General features: G+C 33.8%; 2 protein-coding genes across 2 annotated transcripts; one reads left to right on the plus strand and one right to left on the minus strand.

Annotated features, from left to right (window-relative positions):
• Window positions 1-354: 354 nt before the first annotated feature.
• On the plus strand, window positions 355-5,221 carry LOC145334164 (uncharacterized). The gene is made up of 8 exons (XM_080179521.1): window positions 355-509; window positions 1,352-1,471; window positions 2,022-2,110; window positions 2,698-2,795; window positions 3,515-3,621; window positions 3,850-3,932; window positions 4,658-4,698; window positions 5,039-5,221. The coding sequence occupies exons 1-8, from the start codon at window positions 418-420 to the stop codon at window positions 5,060-5,062; spliced, it is 654 nt and encodes a 217-aa protein (XP_080035647.1). The 5' UTR covers window positions 355-417; the 3' UTR covers window positions 5,063-5,221.
• Window positions 5,222-5,456: 235 nt separating this feature from the next.
• Window positions 5,457-15,106, minus strand: LOC145334485 (uncharacterized). Its single transcript, XM_080179949.1, has 14 exons — window positions 15,068-15,106; window positions 14,404-14,480; window positions 13,925-14,006; window positions 13,116-13,314; window positions 12,758-12,852; window positions 11,718-11,959; window positions 11,174-11,325; window positions 10,195-10,916; window positions 9,457-9,604; window positions 8,543-8,614; window positions 8,130-8,318; window positions 7,213-7,310; window positions 6,651-6,786; window positions 5,457-6,164 (listed from the first exon to the last, which is right to left on the minus strand). The coding sequence occupies exons 1-14, from the start codon at window positions 15,104-15,106 to the stop codon at window positions 5,935-5,937; spliced, it is 2,481 nt and encodes an 826-aa protein (XP_080036075.1). The 3' UTR covers window positions 5,457-5,934.
• Window positions 15,107-15,112: the final 6 nt, after the last annotated feature.

A 15,112-nucleotide genomic window follows, 5' to 3' on the forward strand; every position in this document is an offset into this window, starting at 1 on the left:
AGGACAATTCTAACATGCCAAAATCAATCAAAAAACTATCCGTATGTGACGACGTACGGACGTACGGACCGACCCTAATTATAGAAAAGCTTCGCTTTTTAAAATAGGTATTGTCATATTAGGGTCAGGTTTTTTAAATTGTAAAAAATTATTTTCCTGATTTACAGGCGGCTGCCGAGCCCTCAATAACAAGTTTTTAGATTACAATTTGTCATTCATACTATATTATAAAATTATTTTCGCTTCGCCATACATGGGCAAAACGTCCTTTTTTTAAATTCATTTAACTTATTTTTTATGTTTAATCAAATAATTTTTATTTAAACGAGAGATAAAAAATCTTCCAAATTTTTCGATAAAAATCCATGAATTTCAAAAAACAAAAAAGAAGGTAAAAAAAACATATCTTGGAGAAAAATGCAGAGAGAAGGATCAAGAAGCAGGTCGAATTCAAAAAGTGGACAAAAGTCGCCAAGCCGGTCAAGCCAGCAGGATGAACAGAGAAACAGGTATACAACAAAGTTTTTTTTTTGGAATAACTCCGAGTCCGATTAATTTCAGCTGGATCAGAAATATTTATAAACCATACTGAAAACAAACATGTTATGTATAGTTTAAAAGGATCCATCCCATATTTATTTTAATTTTCTCTCCGCGGACCATAAAATAATTTAAGATTAGACCAAATCCCTCAAAATTTTCTAGGCTAGTATAGGAGCTAGGGTTTCTATAGACTTACATAGATGTAATGGAATATGTAAGACTTAAGAAATCCTAACTCCTAGGCTTTCCTAAGAATTGTTTAGGATTCGGTCACATCTTCGGCTACTCTTTAACTAAAAGATATGCTGTACGTCCAACAATAGATTGTTATCGATTTTACATACATATACTGTTCGTATAAACCAAAACACTTTACTAAGTTTATAAAAAGTAAAGTTTAATTAAACTGTGTAGAAAATAAAAAGCAATAGATTAATATCTCTAAGTACTATAGCAAATACTTGTTTTCAATTTTTTTAAATTAGAAGATAAAGAAAAGCCTCATGAAACAGAATGTTCCTTGTATAACTTAGCTGTTCTACCAAAACTTTGCTTTGTAGGACAGCTGGATCTAAAGGGATAAGACAATGGCTGATAAAATGATGTACATTCCCCAATGATGATACATAAAATAATCCTTCAGAAATTTAAATTAATGGTTGAAACGTTTAAACACTCTACTTCATGACCCATCCAATCAAAATAAAAATCCCAAAGTTGATAAACCAACGAACAAGAAAACGTTATTATAAAACTTTGGGGACTAGTGTAATAAACAGCCCATTGTCCCCACTCTCTCTGTTTATAGGACCATCATTAAAGAATGTACTGTGGAGTACATCCCCGTGGACAAAATTGGAGAGTATCCCATTTCAGAGAGGCCAGATGACGGATATTTATCATTGAATACGTGTAGGAGGATTATCATGTAAGTTATTTAATAGCAAGGCTTCTATAAAGTAGATATTTAAAAGGATAGGACAATGACAAATGAATCGATGTAAATCCCCAATGATGATACACTAATTATCCTTTCTGTAAATTACAAATATTGGTTGTAACGTTTGGACACTCAACTTAATAAACCTACCATTCACAAATTTAAAAAAAAACTCCACAAAGTCAACGTATTAGTAAACGTTATTATAAAACTTTGGGGACTAGTGAAATAAACAGCCCATTGTCCCCTCTCTCCCTGACTTTGGATTTGGTTGGTATGTCACTTTTTCTTAACTCGTATGAAGAAACATTTATAATACAAAGAAGAACAATGACTGTCCGTCTATCTGAAGCTTATAATCTAGTAAGAATATGGAGATAAAAAAAGGATCGCAATACATATATGTAAAGCAACGGAAAAACGGGAAAAAAAGTTAAAAATGATAGAGTAGGAACGATACCTACATTTTGAAGGAAATTTGCTCTAAAACTTAATTATCAAATTTTATAAATATTATGTAATCTATTTGTGCTTTTAGAGTTCTATCGTCGCTGAAATGTACAGTTAGTGTGGCTGCCATTATTTATCAGTTTATAATGGTCCTCCAGGCACCTGATTCAGATGAAGGTATAGTTATCTATTGCATCGTTTTATAGACAGCTTTTTGCGGATATAGAATTGGAAAATTATAAGATTATAACCAATTTTGTTAGCCCCCAGAGGCCGAATAAAAACAAGACTGGTATTAATTTTATGATTTTTTAAATATTCGTGGATAATTGTCTGCCATACGATGCTTTACACGATTGTTCGTTATAGCTGAGAACTGATTCTAATCCAGTGGATATTAATCAGTTTAGAAGTAATACTGGAAAATGTGTACCAAAATATATTTTTGTTTTCTGCTTTTATTGAGTAAACATGGTTGAATTGGTTAATTAGTTAAATTATGTTTAAAATTACTAAGACCTAAAATTTAAACCCGTTTGGATGTTTTGACAATTATTTTAAAAAGGGATATCCATATTTCGGTCAGGTTTAGACTTCAAGCGGATTTTGAAAATTGTAAAATGGTGACTCCTGAGGCTTACAGGCGGCTGCCGAGCCCTGAAAATTACGACATTTATGTACAATCTGATTATATATAATACTTATCAAATTATTTTCAATAATATCTAAAATTATTTTTAACCAATTGTGTTTTTTTATTTTAGAGGATAAAAGGATGGAAAAAGTTGGATTAAGTGTTAGCATCTTACAGGATATTGTTGACTTCTGCATGTTTGCTGCTTCTATATATGGCGTTGTAAAGGTTTTCATTTTCATTTGAAACAAGAAATCTTTTAGCTTATTAGACAAGGACTGATTTTAAGAAAAGAAGTTGCGGTTATTCTTTTTAATTAAAACAGATGAAACAAATCTTGTCTCAAAGTTCTAAAAATTGTCTTGCAAAATTCATTATTTTGAAGAAAATAAGGCAAAACTTAAGACAAAATACATAAGTGATTTGTATTTAGTAACCATTTCAAAATAATGAAATATTTGAAAGAAAGTGGCGTTAAAGTAAATAAGAATAGTTTTCATAGAAACTCATCATTTGAAATTGCCTCCTTTTCGACGAAGCCCATTTTGTTCCGAATTTGTATCACTTTTGAAAAGTGCGACTCCAGTTACGTCATATTTTTCTTTCCCGAAAAAGGGAAGGGGGGAAGAAAATCTCTTCAAAAGAGATGGAGAAAACCCCCTTTTCTCTCATCTCTTTTTTCTTCCCCCCTTCCCTTTTTTCTTTCCCCCTTCCCTTTTTCGGGAAAGAAAAATATGACGTAACTGGAGTCGCACTTTTCAAAAGTGATACAAATTCGGAACAAAATGGGCTTCGTCCTCCTTTTTGATAAAAATAAGTCCTCTTTTAGAAGCAATGTTAGACCAGTATACATTATAATTGACCAATCGTAAAATGTATACTGACCTATCATTGGTCATTTGTACTGTATGAAGTATTTTTTCATAAAAATTGTCATTTTTGTTCAGGACAAATGGAAATTCCTAGTCCCAGCTATATCCTATGTTCTTTTTTCTTTTATCTTTGGATTCTTTCAAAGTGTAGCGATGATCGTCTATGGAGATATACTTCTTTAGTAAGCACTTTTTTTTCAAGGCAAAGTTTTTCTATATTAGGGTCTGTTCTAACCGTCCAAATGTAACGGTTAGCCTTTTCGTTAATTTGGGATTCTTAGATTTTAAACTTTTGATGATGTTTCCTGTAAAAGATATTAAAAGTTTTGACACTAAAAGATTTGATTGAGATCTTAAAGGGCACACAGACAGGCATACATCTTAATTTCAATAAAAATATATCTGTTTAGCTTCGGAGTGGTTAAACTTGTAATTTGTAGTCTCTATTTTCTACACTGCTATGCAATTATGAGGGTTTTCAAAAAGCTTTCAGGTAATTTCATCAATAAAAATTTCCAGGGAGGGAGGGGACATTGGGCTGGTTATTACATGAGTCCCCAAAATATAATTACAATAACGTTTACTTTTTATTGGATTAACAACTTTTGGGACTTTTATTGAATTTTTATTAGCTGGTTCATTAAGTGTGAGTGTCCAAACGTTTCAACCACTAATTGTAATCTACAGGAGGGGTATTTTGTATATAATCATCGGGGATATACATCCATATATCGCCTATTGTCTTATCTATGTTTTTTCCCATTATAATACGTTGTCGAATGTTTCGTAGAAGTCCAACCAACACAAACAAATTGTTTTGGGTTGTAGAACATTTTTAGATTTTAAAACCGAAGCTCTTTTTAGTGCATATAAAAAATGACGTCATTCTATACAAATGAACAATGATAGGCCAATAAACTGACTAAATTACCAATGTCAGGCCAGTATACATTTTAATTAACTATTGGTAGGCCTGTATGACGTCATATTTTATAGGCACTATTAAAAGCTTGTTTCAATTCAGGAATAAGGTATAACCAACAAGCAAAATAATACTAAAATAATATTTGGGGGGCAAATGGAGAGGTCGTCAATTTTACGATGTGTTGCCCCCCAACGACAGCTGAAAAACACGTATAGGTTTCGTGATTTTCTTCCGAATTAATTTCGTTATTGGTATGAGCTGGTTTCAATTGATCTGAATTTTAAAATTTGCAGGAATAGATAGCTTGAAATGGCCTCCTCCAGGTGAACAGAAGGTACATTTTATCTAATTTTTAATTTTAGCAAAAAATTAATACTTCCAATAATAGCCAAATTTCTTTCTCTTTTACCTTTATAGCAAATATAGAATAATTTATTGGGAGGGTGGTGGTACCCTCCCAATAAATAGTTATAAACCTTCCAGGACCTATGATAAGCTACCCTCTAAAGAGGAACCATATCGATTCAGTGTTTAGCGAGATCCTTTAATCTACGCAGACAGACAGTGATCCTTTTACTTTATTATAAGGATTTCCTTTACGGCAATTTTTTACTCTGATGTGATTTTAAAAAGCCCTTCAACCATCCACATCCACATCCACACTTATTTTTTAGATTCCTGTTGTTGTTTGCAAGTAGAAGTATTTTTCTTATGCATAAATATATGATTAATAAAAGTGTTCCAAGTTATCGTTTTGAATGTTTAAAAATGTCTGGGAGAATTTTTTCTAACATGGAAAAACTATTTTGACTTTAACATCTCAGATTGAAGCAGCTTATAGTGCCTATAAAAAAGACGTCATACAATACAAATGACCATTGATATATAGACCAATACACAGAATAAATTACATTTTAATTTACCTATAGTAGGCCAGTAAACATCTTAATTGAACAATGGTAGGCTAGTATGACATCATTTTTATAGGCACTATAAAAAGCTTCAAAAATATTAAATTATTATCAATGATAGTATAATTAATTCCCTGTTGTCTTTAATTAATATTAATGTTATATAAATTAAAAATAAATGATAGTAATATTTTATTGTTTATAATGCATGTATCACAAAAGTATAAAAATTATTTTCAGTTCTTAATAGCACCTTATTATTTACATAAATATTTCATTTATTGTACACATTTTTAGGGACTAGTTTAAAGTATCATTAGTCAAATAACAAATTTTCACCAGTTTATACAAAACAAATTTTTTTTTTTTTTGATAAGTTTGCCCATAGTAGCACAGCTACAATAATGTTTAAGAAACTTCTTCTATTGCTTTTCAAATTCTACTAGCAGCTATACCCTAAAGGCCACTCTACCTTTGAATTCAAATATTTTTAATGGGTGATTTCTATTGGAAGGATTAGTTATAAAACTCTCCTAGACCTAAAAGCTTTATTGTAAAGGAGAACCGTATGTGTCCAGCAGTTAGCATTTAATTCAAAGCCAAACATCCTGTTACTTTTAAATATAACTTGATTATTATAAGATGTTTAAAATGTTTAACTATCTGTCCATTATAAGAGCACGGCGTTTTCTCCGTTCCATGTCTTCTGGGGCCGGCGGTGTGCTCAGACGGTTTGCGGCGGGAAAACCGTTACCAGCGGCGGCAGCGGTAAATTTGAGCATGCTTCGCGCTGTCCCCAGAGAACAGTTGGTTTGTGCTGAGAATGCAGTTGTTGGGGTAGACGTAGGTAAAGAAACGCCTACCGGTGCCTCAGTTTTTCCAGAAACTGCTAAAAAAAATTCGGTCATGGAAAGAAAACGAAATAGCGGGTTTCGTTGTATTTTCACAGTAGCTTTTATCTATTTCTATTACCTAACCTAACCTAAAAAAAAAAACATATTAATCGCTACTTTAAAAATACGACGTGACCCAGTACTTCGTTTTCTTTCCATGATCCAAATAATTTAACAATAAGTCATATAACATAAACATAATTACATACAATATTAATGTTCATAATATGCCATTAAAGGCAAAGAACTATGTTTTCTCTTACTTTTCAACCAATAAAAATTACTATATTGATGAAATAAACAATTGACTGTTATCTTTTTTTTTAAAAACGAGTCAAATAGTTATTGTTAAGGTGCAATATCCCTCCTCCTTCAAATTATTTTAATTTAAATGTATTGTATTAAAGAAGATCCTTAACAATTTACTTTGTCTGCCGCCCGTCTGATGTTGTAATTCTTGTTTCAATTATAACCTAGTCTACCTGATTTAACCAATTTTGAAGGATTGGGTTGGTGTTGTTGTTTTATTAACTTTGGAGGTGATGACAACAGCTTTGGCTCTGCTGTTGATAGTTTGTGACTGAGTGTTGTTGGAGGGGAACATTTGGGGGTTGCAACCTTTTTTCATTATTCATTTTACTAGTTTTTGTATTATTTTTTTAGAAACAAGAAAAATGGTACCTCAAAAATCAGCCCTTTGACGTCATAAAAATGATGGAGGTGAGAGGAGAAGAGGGAATGGAAACCCCTAAAAAAGAGGGTTAATCCCTCATTTTCAGGACGTCACATGGCTGATTTTTTAGATACAATGTATCATAGTTTTTTTAAGTAAAACAAGTCAATAGAAAAAAATCATGTAAATCAACCATGAGAGTGCGAAAAAATGACTACGTTGTAAAAATTGATATTCTTTTAAATATAAATGCTCCATAAACGTTGTTTAAACCCATTGCATTGAACAGGAAAAAAATCCGATTCCCTAAACTCAAGAATAAATTGATTTCGTGCAACTACTCCCAAAGTTATCTAAAATGAATAAAATGCCTGTTTGATTAGAGTAGGAGGTTTGTGTGTTTGATTTATATTTGCTTCTATACTAGGAGGCGCCACTTCTTCCATCATTCTTTTCTTTTCAGTCATTTCTAAATTAAAAACAAGGATGTCAACAATAAATGTATAAGTATAGATGTATAACCCAGCCAACTACCTGGTGCACGTAGTGGGGAACTTTTTTGTCTGCTAAGAAATTGCTATCTGTTCTTTTGTAGCGATTTGGCTGATTCCGACGCTATTGGCTGATGTTTAAAGACCCAATTGAAAGTCGGTACAGGGTTTCAACCCAGTGAACATACAGCTATTTAACCCTGCCCCTTCATTTTTTTACCTTATTAAACCAACACTTAAAAGTAGCGAAGTACATAATGCAAAACCAGTTTGTAAAATGTATGTAGATTCAGAATATACGTGGATATCATGAATTTATGACAGGGAAAAATTGTCGTTCATTTAGGTTACTAACATGGACATCATTTATTAATCAGTTCGTTCATCCAGTAAGAGGTGAGGGGGTGGTTCAAGAGGATGGATGAGATTGAGGGTATCGATATCATAGACAGCTACAAGTTTCAGTTTATTAGAGTACATGATAATCTGGTTTAAGATCCAGGTTATGAAAAATCACATAAAATGATATAATAGCATCACCGACAGACCGACACACAAAACAATACAGAGACTGGATGCGTAAAATAGAAGGACTGTCAAAATTAATTACAAAGTAACTTCGCTCCTAGAAAACTTAATGATGATCAATTCCTCAACAGCTGGTTGTTCTAAAGCTAACATTATCAGGAATCTAAAGGTATCAGACAATGGTCGATAAATTGACGTGCATACTCAATGACGACACACCAAATTACCCCTTCAGAAGTAAAAAAAACAGCTCAATGTGCCCTCCCTACCTGTAAAATTATCTGGATGACTTTTAGGCGACAGCTGACCATTATTATGCTTAGCTGTTGTCACAGTGGTCATCAATGGCAAAGTGGACATTAAATTGGTCATTGAAGAGGTAGGTAAAGAAGGTTTTTGGTTGCTAGTTGTTGATTTTGTAGATGATAGTAAGCTAGAGTCCTTTCTTAATAATTCACCTAACAAATATTAAAATAATCATTAGATTTTTTTATTAAGAAATATTGTTGATAGGAAATATATTATTGTAGGACTTAGAAAAATACTTAAAAAAGGAAAAATAGGTCTTATGATGTTAATCTTTTTTAAACCTGTTGATTAATTATATATCTATTTTCATAGAAACTTGTATATAGTGATGGAGAAATTATCTTATTGATAATAGATGGATAAGATAGATTACCTTGTAGTTTATGTATACTGATAGGTATTTTGAAGGATAAATTCGGAGTAGTCACTGTACAATTTACTACACCTAAATAATAATAATATGAATTTTGAGAAAACCATTTGATTGTTACATATTCTAGGATATCTTTAAAAACATTTCAGCCGAACCTAGTAATAGTGTCTAACTTTTTATCTTTGTGACGTAACAAAAATCGAAGGATGAGAGGGGAGGTGGGAAAGGAAACCCCTAAAAAAGAGATGGATTTTTGTTACGTCACAAAGATAAAAAGTTAGACACTATTACTAGGTTTATTTCAGCCCGATAAGAGATCAACTAAAACTTGGATCGAATGTCAATTCATATAATGAATATAGAATATACGTGGATATTATGACAGGGGAGAAATTATTGTCAATTTATTTTGCTATCATGGACATCATTTATTGGTCAGTTCGTTTATCCAATAAGAGGGGAGGGAACGGAGCAAAGGGGGTGGGGAGATAATTGCTATTTTAACCAGCTACATTTGTATAAATCCGAGGGACAGACGGTAACATTTATCAAAAATTTGAGTTTATAAATGTTGCAGAATAAAAGGAAAGAACACTTTGTTTGTCACTATCAGCTACGGGCAAGTAAAATGTTTTCTTTAACCCTATGTTAGGATCCGCTGTTTTCCAAAAAATATATTTTATATACTAAATGGGGTTAGTTATGTTTGGTTTTTTTGCAATTTCTCTTGAAAGGGTGGTAATACCCTCCCCAAAATAAATATAAACCTCTCCAGAGCCTTAAAGAAGCTACCCTGTAAAGAAGAACCTTATTGGTTTAGCGGTTAGTGAGTACTTCTGTACCGACAGTCAAATAGACAGACAGAGATCCTGTTACTTTATTAAAAGTACTATCCAATCCCTGCCTTACTTTACCTGGCGGAGAATTACAGCTTCCTGAAGATGGCCTCGAACCTGACCCACCCCCAGCCGACACCTGGAGATTTGGGGGACTTCTAGAAATTCTGGCATCTGCAACCTGAGAATGTGGACTGCAGGTTCTTCCATTTCCTTCAGTCTTGTCCTACAGTAAAGTTTTTTAATTGTTTGTGAAAATATATTTGAGAGGATGTAATTGTTCAAAGAAAGCTGCTTATAGTGCCTATAAAAATGACGTTACACAGGCCTACCATTGGTCAATTAAAATGTATACTGGCCTGCCATTGGTCAGATTGGTCAAATTTTATTTACTGACGTGCCATGACGAAGCCCAATCTGTCCCACTTTTGAGCAAGGCGATTTCTATATGACGTCAAATTAAGGGAAAAGAAAAAGGGAAGGGGGGAAGAAAATCTCTTCAAAAGAGATGGGAGAAAAGGGAATCGTCTTGCTCAAAAGTGGGACAGATTGGGCTTCGTCACGTGCCATTGGTAACTTAGTGTATTGGCCTATAATTGGTAATTTTTATTGTATAAAATCCTTTTATTAGCACAATAAACAGGTTCTGTACAAAGACATACATTATCATAACGAGCGTTAAAGAAGCAAATTAGGTTTATTTAGATAAAAGAACATTAAATTGTAATAATATAGACTAAGAAATACTTAAAGAAAAAGTTACAGACATCTGGAAACAAAATCTAATTTTTACAAAAGCATAAAAAATTAACTTACATCATTATTGTTTGGTAAATCAGCTGTTTTTTCTGAAAGTCCATTTTCATCAGTACAATGAGCATTTATCATATGTTCTGCTACTTTCAAGGATTTTCGTTGACTGGTTGGGGACATTTCACATGGCTCTTTTCGTTTGGATGAACCACTTTGTTCTTGTTCGTTTGATGACTTTTCTGAAGAAAAATCCATGAAATTGTCACTTTTAAACGGTATTGGCACTGGTATTGGGACAGGAAACGGCACAGGCAAAATCAGCGGAAACGGCAGCGTTATAGAGCCTGCAGACGGCATGTAAAATGGTGGGAATGACGTCATACCAAGTGGTTGTGGTTGCTGTTGTGGTGGTAAAGGCGCCATGTTGTTTAAATTTGGCGGGAATGGAAAACCGGTTTGTTGTTGGTGGGTTGGTTGGGGTAGAAAGTTTTGGAACGTATTTGGAAAGGCTAAAAATGGCAGCGGATGGGAAAATTGTTGGGGTGGGTTTAAAGGGGGTGGGGTTGTGTTTGCAGGGGAAGGGGAACTTCTACTGACGGTTACACTTAAAGAGGAAGGTAGGCTTATCTCTGGTGCTGACAATGGAGGACATGCTGACTCCTGTGGCATAAGTCGTAGAGGAGCAGATGCTACATTTGAATTGTTTGCTGTAGATGAAGGTTGAGGTATTGATCTTGGTTGGGATAAAGGTGGTGGTGGGGCAAATAAGGCTGACATTTCTAGACCTGTAAAAGCAATATTTCAAATATACTAATCTCTTTAAATCTATTACAATCCAAGATTAAATAAATTTGCAAGTTTTTTTTTGTATGTTAACTAACCAATTGACTAATCAATTTCTTCGTTCTAGGGAAGCTTCTTTTAAAGTCCAAAAATGGTTTCAAGCTATGTTTCAAATTTAGGTTTAAAAATATTTACCCTACCCTTTATACAAAGATCCCCTAGATTCTAAGGACGCAACCGCTATAAATAAGTAAAGTACCTGGAGGCAAACAAAAACCAGGTGGTAGCAATTGAAGAATATTTGGCGGCAAACTGTGTTGATTAATTGATTGCTTTTGATTGATTGATTGCTGAAAAATCAGCTGTTGTATCAAGGACGACATTTGTTGGGAGTCAGTAGGATATCTCGGACTGAATTGAAATGTTTTTTTTTACAAAGGACTTTTCTTTTTGTTGGTTAGATTAGTGACTATTAGCCCAAAAATAAGTAAAAAGATAGATTAAACTAGGGATCTAAAGGGATAAGACAATGGCCGATAAGTATATGTATGTCTTCAATAATAATTTACAGAATTACACTTCTGTAGATTACAATTAGTATAAAAACGTTTAAGCACTTAACCTGATTAACTAACCAATCAAATTACACAATAAAGTCTCCAAAGTTGTTAAGCCAACGAATATGAAACGGGTTTATAAACTTTTGGGGACTAGTGTAATAAACAGCCCATAAACTATTTCTTTTTGTAGAATAATCATGTGTTTCATATTAAGATAAAAATCTAGATGATAAAAACACTTTCCTATCACTAGAGGATGCTTGTTGGGCGGCTAAAAGCTGTTGAAAAGCTGGCTCATTCAGCAGCTGTGGCGTGACAGCTCGGTTTGTTGATGGTGACGGCTGATTAGCAGGTTTAGGTGGCTGTCTAGCGGTTGGGAACTTATTGTTGGCAGCTGCTAAAAGCTGTTGAATGACAGCTGCAGGAAGTTGCTGATTAGCAGCTAAAAGTTGTTGTAACCCAAGTAAATCTAGCTGTTCAGTAACCTTAAATAAAACAAAATAAAACAACTTAAGAAATAGATTGAACAAACCGATTTTTTTTAATCAAAAGATTTTTTTAAATCAGTCAAAAGATTTTTTGTGAATGTGATAATGTAGATTTTTTCTGTTTTTATATTTATGTTTTTAGGACATATATATATATATATTAAGGCGGGTTGATTTTTAACTTTTTTGGAATTTCACATTTTCCCACATTGACAAGGGTTACTGGGCCTATATAAAACCCTGTGAAACTTGAAACAGGTTTTTTAATCCAAAAACAACGGGCGCGCGGGGGGGAACAAAAAGTGCCCACCCCCTCATATATAAAACCAAAAATTGAAATTCCTTCAGATCAGCATTTCAATGAGGTCATTTTGATATGCAACATGCCTGTGTTTGAAGGAATTTCAATTTTTGGTTTTAATTGGGGGTGGGCACTTTTTATTCCTCCCCGCGCACCCGTTGTTTTTGGATTAAAAAACCTGTTTCAATTTTCACAGGGTTTTATATAGGCCTAGTGACCCTTGCCAATGTGGGAAAATGTGAAATTCCAAAAAAGTTGAAAATCAACCCGCCTTAATATATATGATATCTCTTTTATAATGTAGCTTCTTATAGGTCCTGTTTTTAGGGGAGGGTACCACCACCCTCCCAAGAGAAGTCGAGTTAAACTCAACATTTTGTTTACTTTTTCTTATTAAAACTAAAATAAAAAATTTGGTTGTCGAATTCTACCCCCCCCCCCCCCTCAAAGGCCCTTAGGCCTCTAGAGGTACCCAATAATAAAGGATGACAAACCTTGGCAGGTAGAGTAGCCACCTGTATTCCAGAATTGCCAGGCACAGAATCAGCGTTTGCCAGGCGTGGCATGGCGTCTCGAGAATTAGAATCTTCTAAAATAAATATTTAATATAACAATGAATTTATTATTTGTTGGATCTTAAACCATTTTTTCATGTTCTCTAATATATTGAAACGCGTATAGCCCATATTCTAACCTTTTATTGGATGAACGGCTCACTCAATAAATGATAGGGGGAAATAGCAAGCTAAATTAACCAAAATATTTCCCCTAATATTTCATAATATCCAAGTATTCCAAATTGATAGAACAGAGACAAATTGCATTTTGGATTTATAACCAGAAAATATTTACCTGGCGATGATTTTCTGTGGCGGTCAATCAAAGCCGCCGAGCGGTCACGAACCTGACCACCTGCAGTGACTGACAAGGCACCGGATAAACGGTCACGGGTGCAGGAGATTCGGTCACGAACTGGAGTTTTTCTTGTGGTTGCAGGTGGGGTAGGTGGGGTGGCTTGTACCCGCGCTTTTTTACACTCAGATTCTTTGACCTAGACAATAGATTGCAAATAACATTTACTATTACACTATTCCCCAAAGTTTTATAATAACGTTTTCTTAATCGTTGGTTTAACAACTTTGGGGTCTTTAGTGAAATTTGAGTGATTGATTCATAAAGTTGAGCGTTCAAACGTTTCAACCACTAATTATAATCTACATAAGGGGTAATTTTGTGTATCATCATTGGGGATGTACATCAATATATCGGCAATTGTCTTATCCCTTTACATCCCTGATACCACAGATAGCCATTTAAAGGTAACAAAAGCTGAGCTGCTTTATACTTCCCAATAATTCCTTGAGTTAGATGGGCTAAGCTATGTAAACTGTAGACCAATTATGAAAACAAAGCAAAGTTTGAGGGTCTATAAAGTTATGATATGTTTAAGGTTTACTAAATTACATTAAATCCAAGTATGTAATTGTACAAGGTTGGGAGGGGGGTAAACAGTTGATTACCCATTCCCCCCCAAAAAAAAACAAAAAAAAATAAATAAATAGTGGAGGTAATAACCAATAACCATTGGAAATTTTAGGGGGGATATAAAATTCGCGCAACATCTATTGGAAACCCCTCCCCCCCCCCCCAAATTAAGGTACCTTTGTATCAGTTGATTTGAGTAGATGATCTGGCTTCACTTTTACCACAGGTCTTACATCCGTCGAGTCTCCTGCAGGCAAACTAGAATAATAATTATTTATCGCATAGTATTATTAACAGGTTTCCACGGATATAAAAATTGTACTTTATAACCAATTTTGGCCCTTAGGAGCAAAAGGCCCGAGCTAACAAAACATATTAATTTTATGATTTTTATTTTAATATTCATGGAAAACAGAATTTTTTTATGAAAAATTGGTAAGGTATGAAAATTTTTTTAAACAGGACAAACAGACATTCTGACAAAGTAAATCAATTAAAAATATACCCAAGAAAATTACTTACTAAAAATAGTTGACATTAGAAGAAAATTTGATATTTTTTACATAAGATGGCATACCTTTTTTATAATCCTAAGTCTAAAAAGGCTACTTCAAACTCCAATAGGTTTCGTGATTTTTTATAAATAAGTAAATACCTTAAATTCGACAGCTGAGTTTCTCTAAACTGGTTTAAGCACTGGGTCGTACAAAAGTACAGCTTTTTGTTTCCGTCCTGAATCAAATGGATAGAATGGAACAAGGATGACAACTTCAAGTAGAGGCAAAGCTACAAAGTATATTAAAAGTGTAACCAAGAAAGAAGGCAGGGACGTCCATGCTTTTTATTGTGGGCGGGGTAAAAAGATAGGTTTCAAAGGTTTGAGGAGAGTAATCTAATGTATTTCTTTAATATTAAGGGGGGTAAAATGAGGGGTTTAGAGTTTAAGGGGGGGGGGGGGGATCTATTTTGCCTCCTACGACAAAGAATGAAATGTTGAAATATCATATTTTATTCTTAATAAGAAAGTGTAAGCATTTTAATATGCTTCTAAGCAGATATATATACAAGAAAAATTATTTTGTCTAAAAAAAGGTTTGACATGTTTGTCTGTCATGCTCTAGTATCCAATCAAGGATCTAGAGGGATATGAGGATGGCCAATAACTTGGTACACATGCCCATGAACCAACCAATCAAAATTCAATAAAAGACCCAAACAATTAAGAAAATCTTGTTATCAAAATTTTGGGACTAGTGCAATAAACAGCCCTCCCTGAAATGATTGTCTGTCCTGTCCTATCCTATCCATTCCTGAACAACATATATTTCTGGAGCAGTTTTGTTGCAGTTTCTACACATGCTCGC

This window comes from Acartia tonsa, chromosome 12, assembly GCF_053477335.1.
Source record: "Acartia tonsa isolate MP-2025a chromosome 12, ASM5347733v1, whole genome shotgun sequence".
NCBI classification, from domain to species: domain Eukaryota; kingdom Metazoa; phylum Arthropoda; class Copepoda; order Calanoida; family Acartiidae; genus Acartia; species Acartia tonsa.

Bases quoted from the DNA above. Each gene is read 5' to 3' on its own strand.
- LOC145334164 (XM_080179521.1), top strand. From the start codon at position 418: ATGCAGAGAGAAGGATCAAGAAGCAGGTCGAATTCAAAAAGTGGACAA. The intron at 510-1,351 runs GTATACAACAAA...CTCTGTTTATAG, and splicing joins CAGGATGAACAGAGAAACAG to GACCATCATTAAAGAATGTA. The intron at 2,796-3,514 runs GTTTTCATTTTC...ATTTTTGTTCAG, and splicing joins CTATATATGGCGTTGTAAAG to GACAAATGGAAATTCCTAGT.
- LOC145334485 (XM_080179949.1), bottom strand. From the start codon at position 15,106: ATGTGTAGAAACTGCAACAAAACTGCTCCAGAAATATAT. The intron at 11,960-12,757 runs GTTTGTCATCCT...GTTTTATTTAAG, and splicing joins TGGCTACTCTACCTGCCAAG to GTTACTGAACAGCTAGATTT. The intron at 11,326-11,717 runs GAAAGTGTTTTT...ATTTCAATTCAG, and splicing joins CAAGCATCCTCTAGTGATAG to TCCGAGATATCCTACTGACT.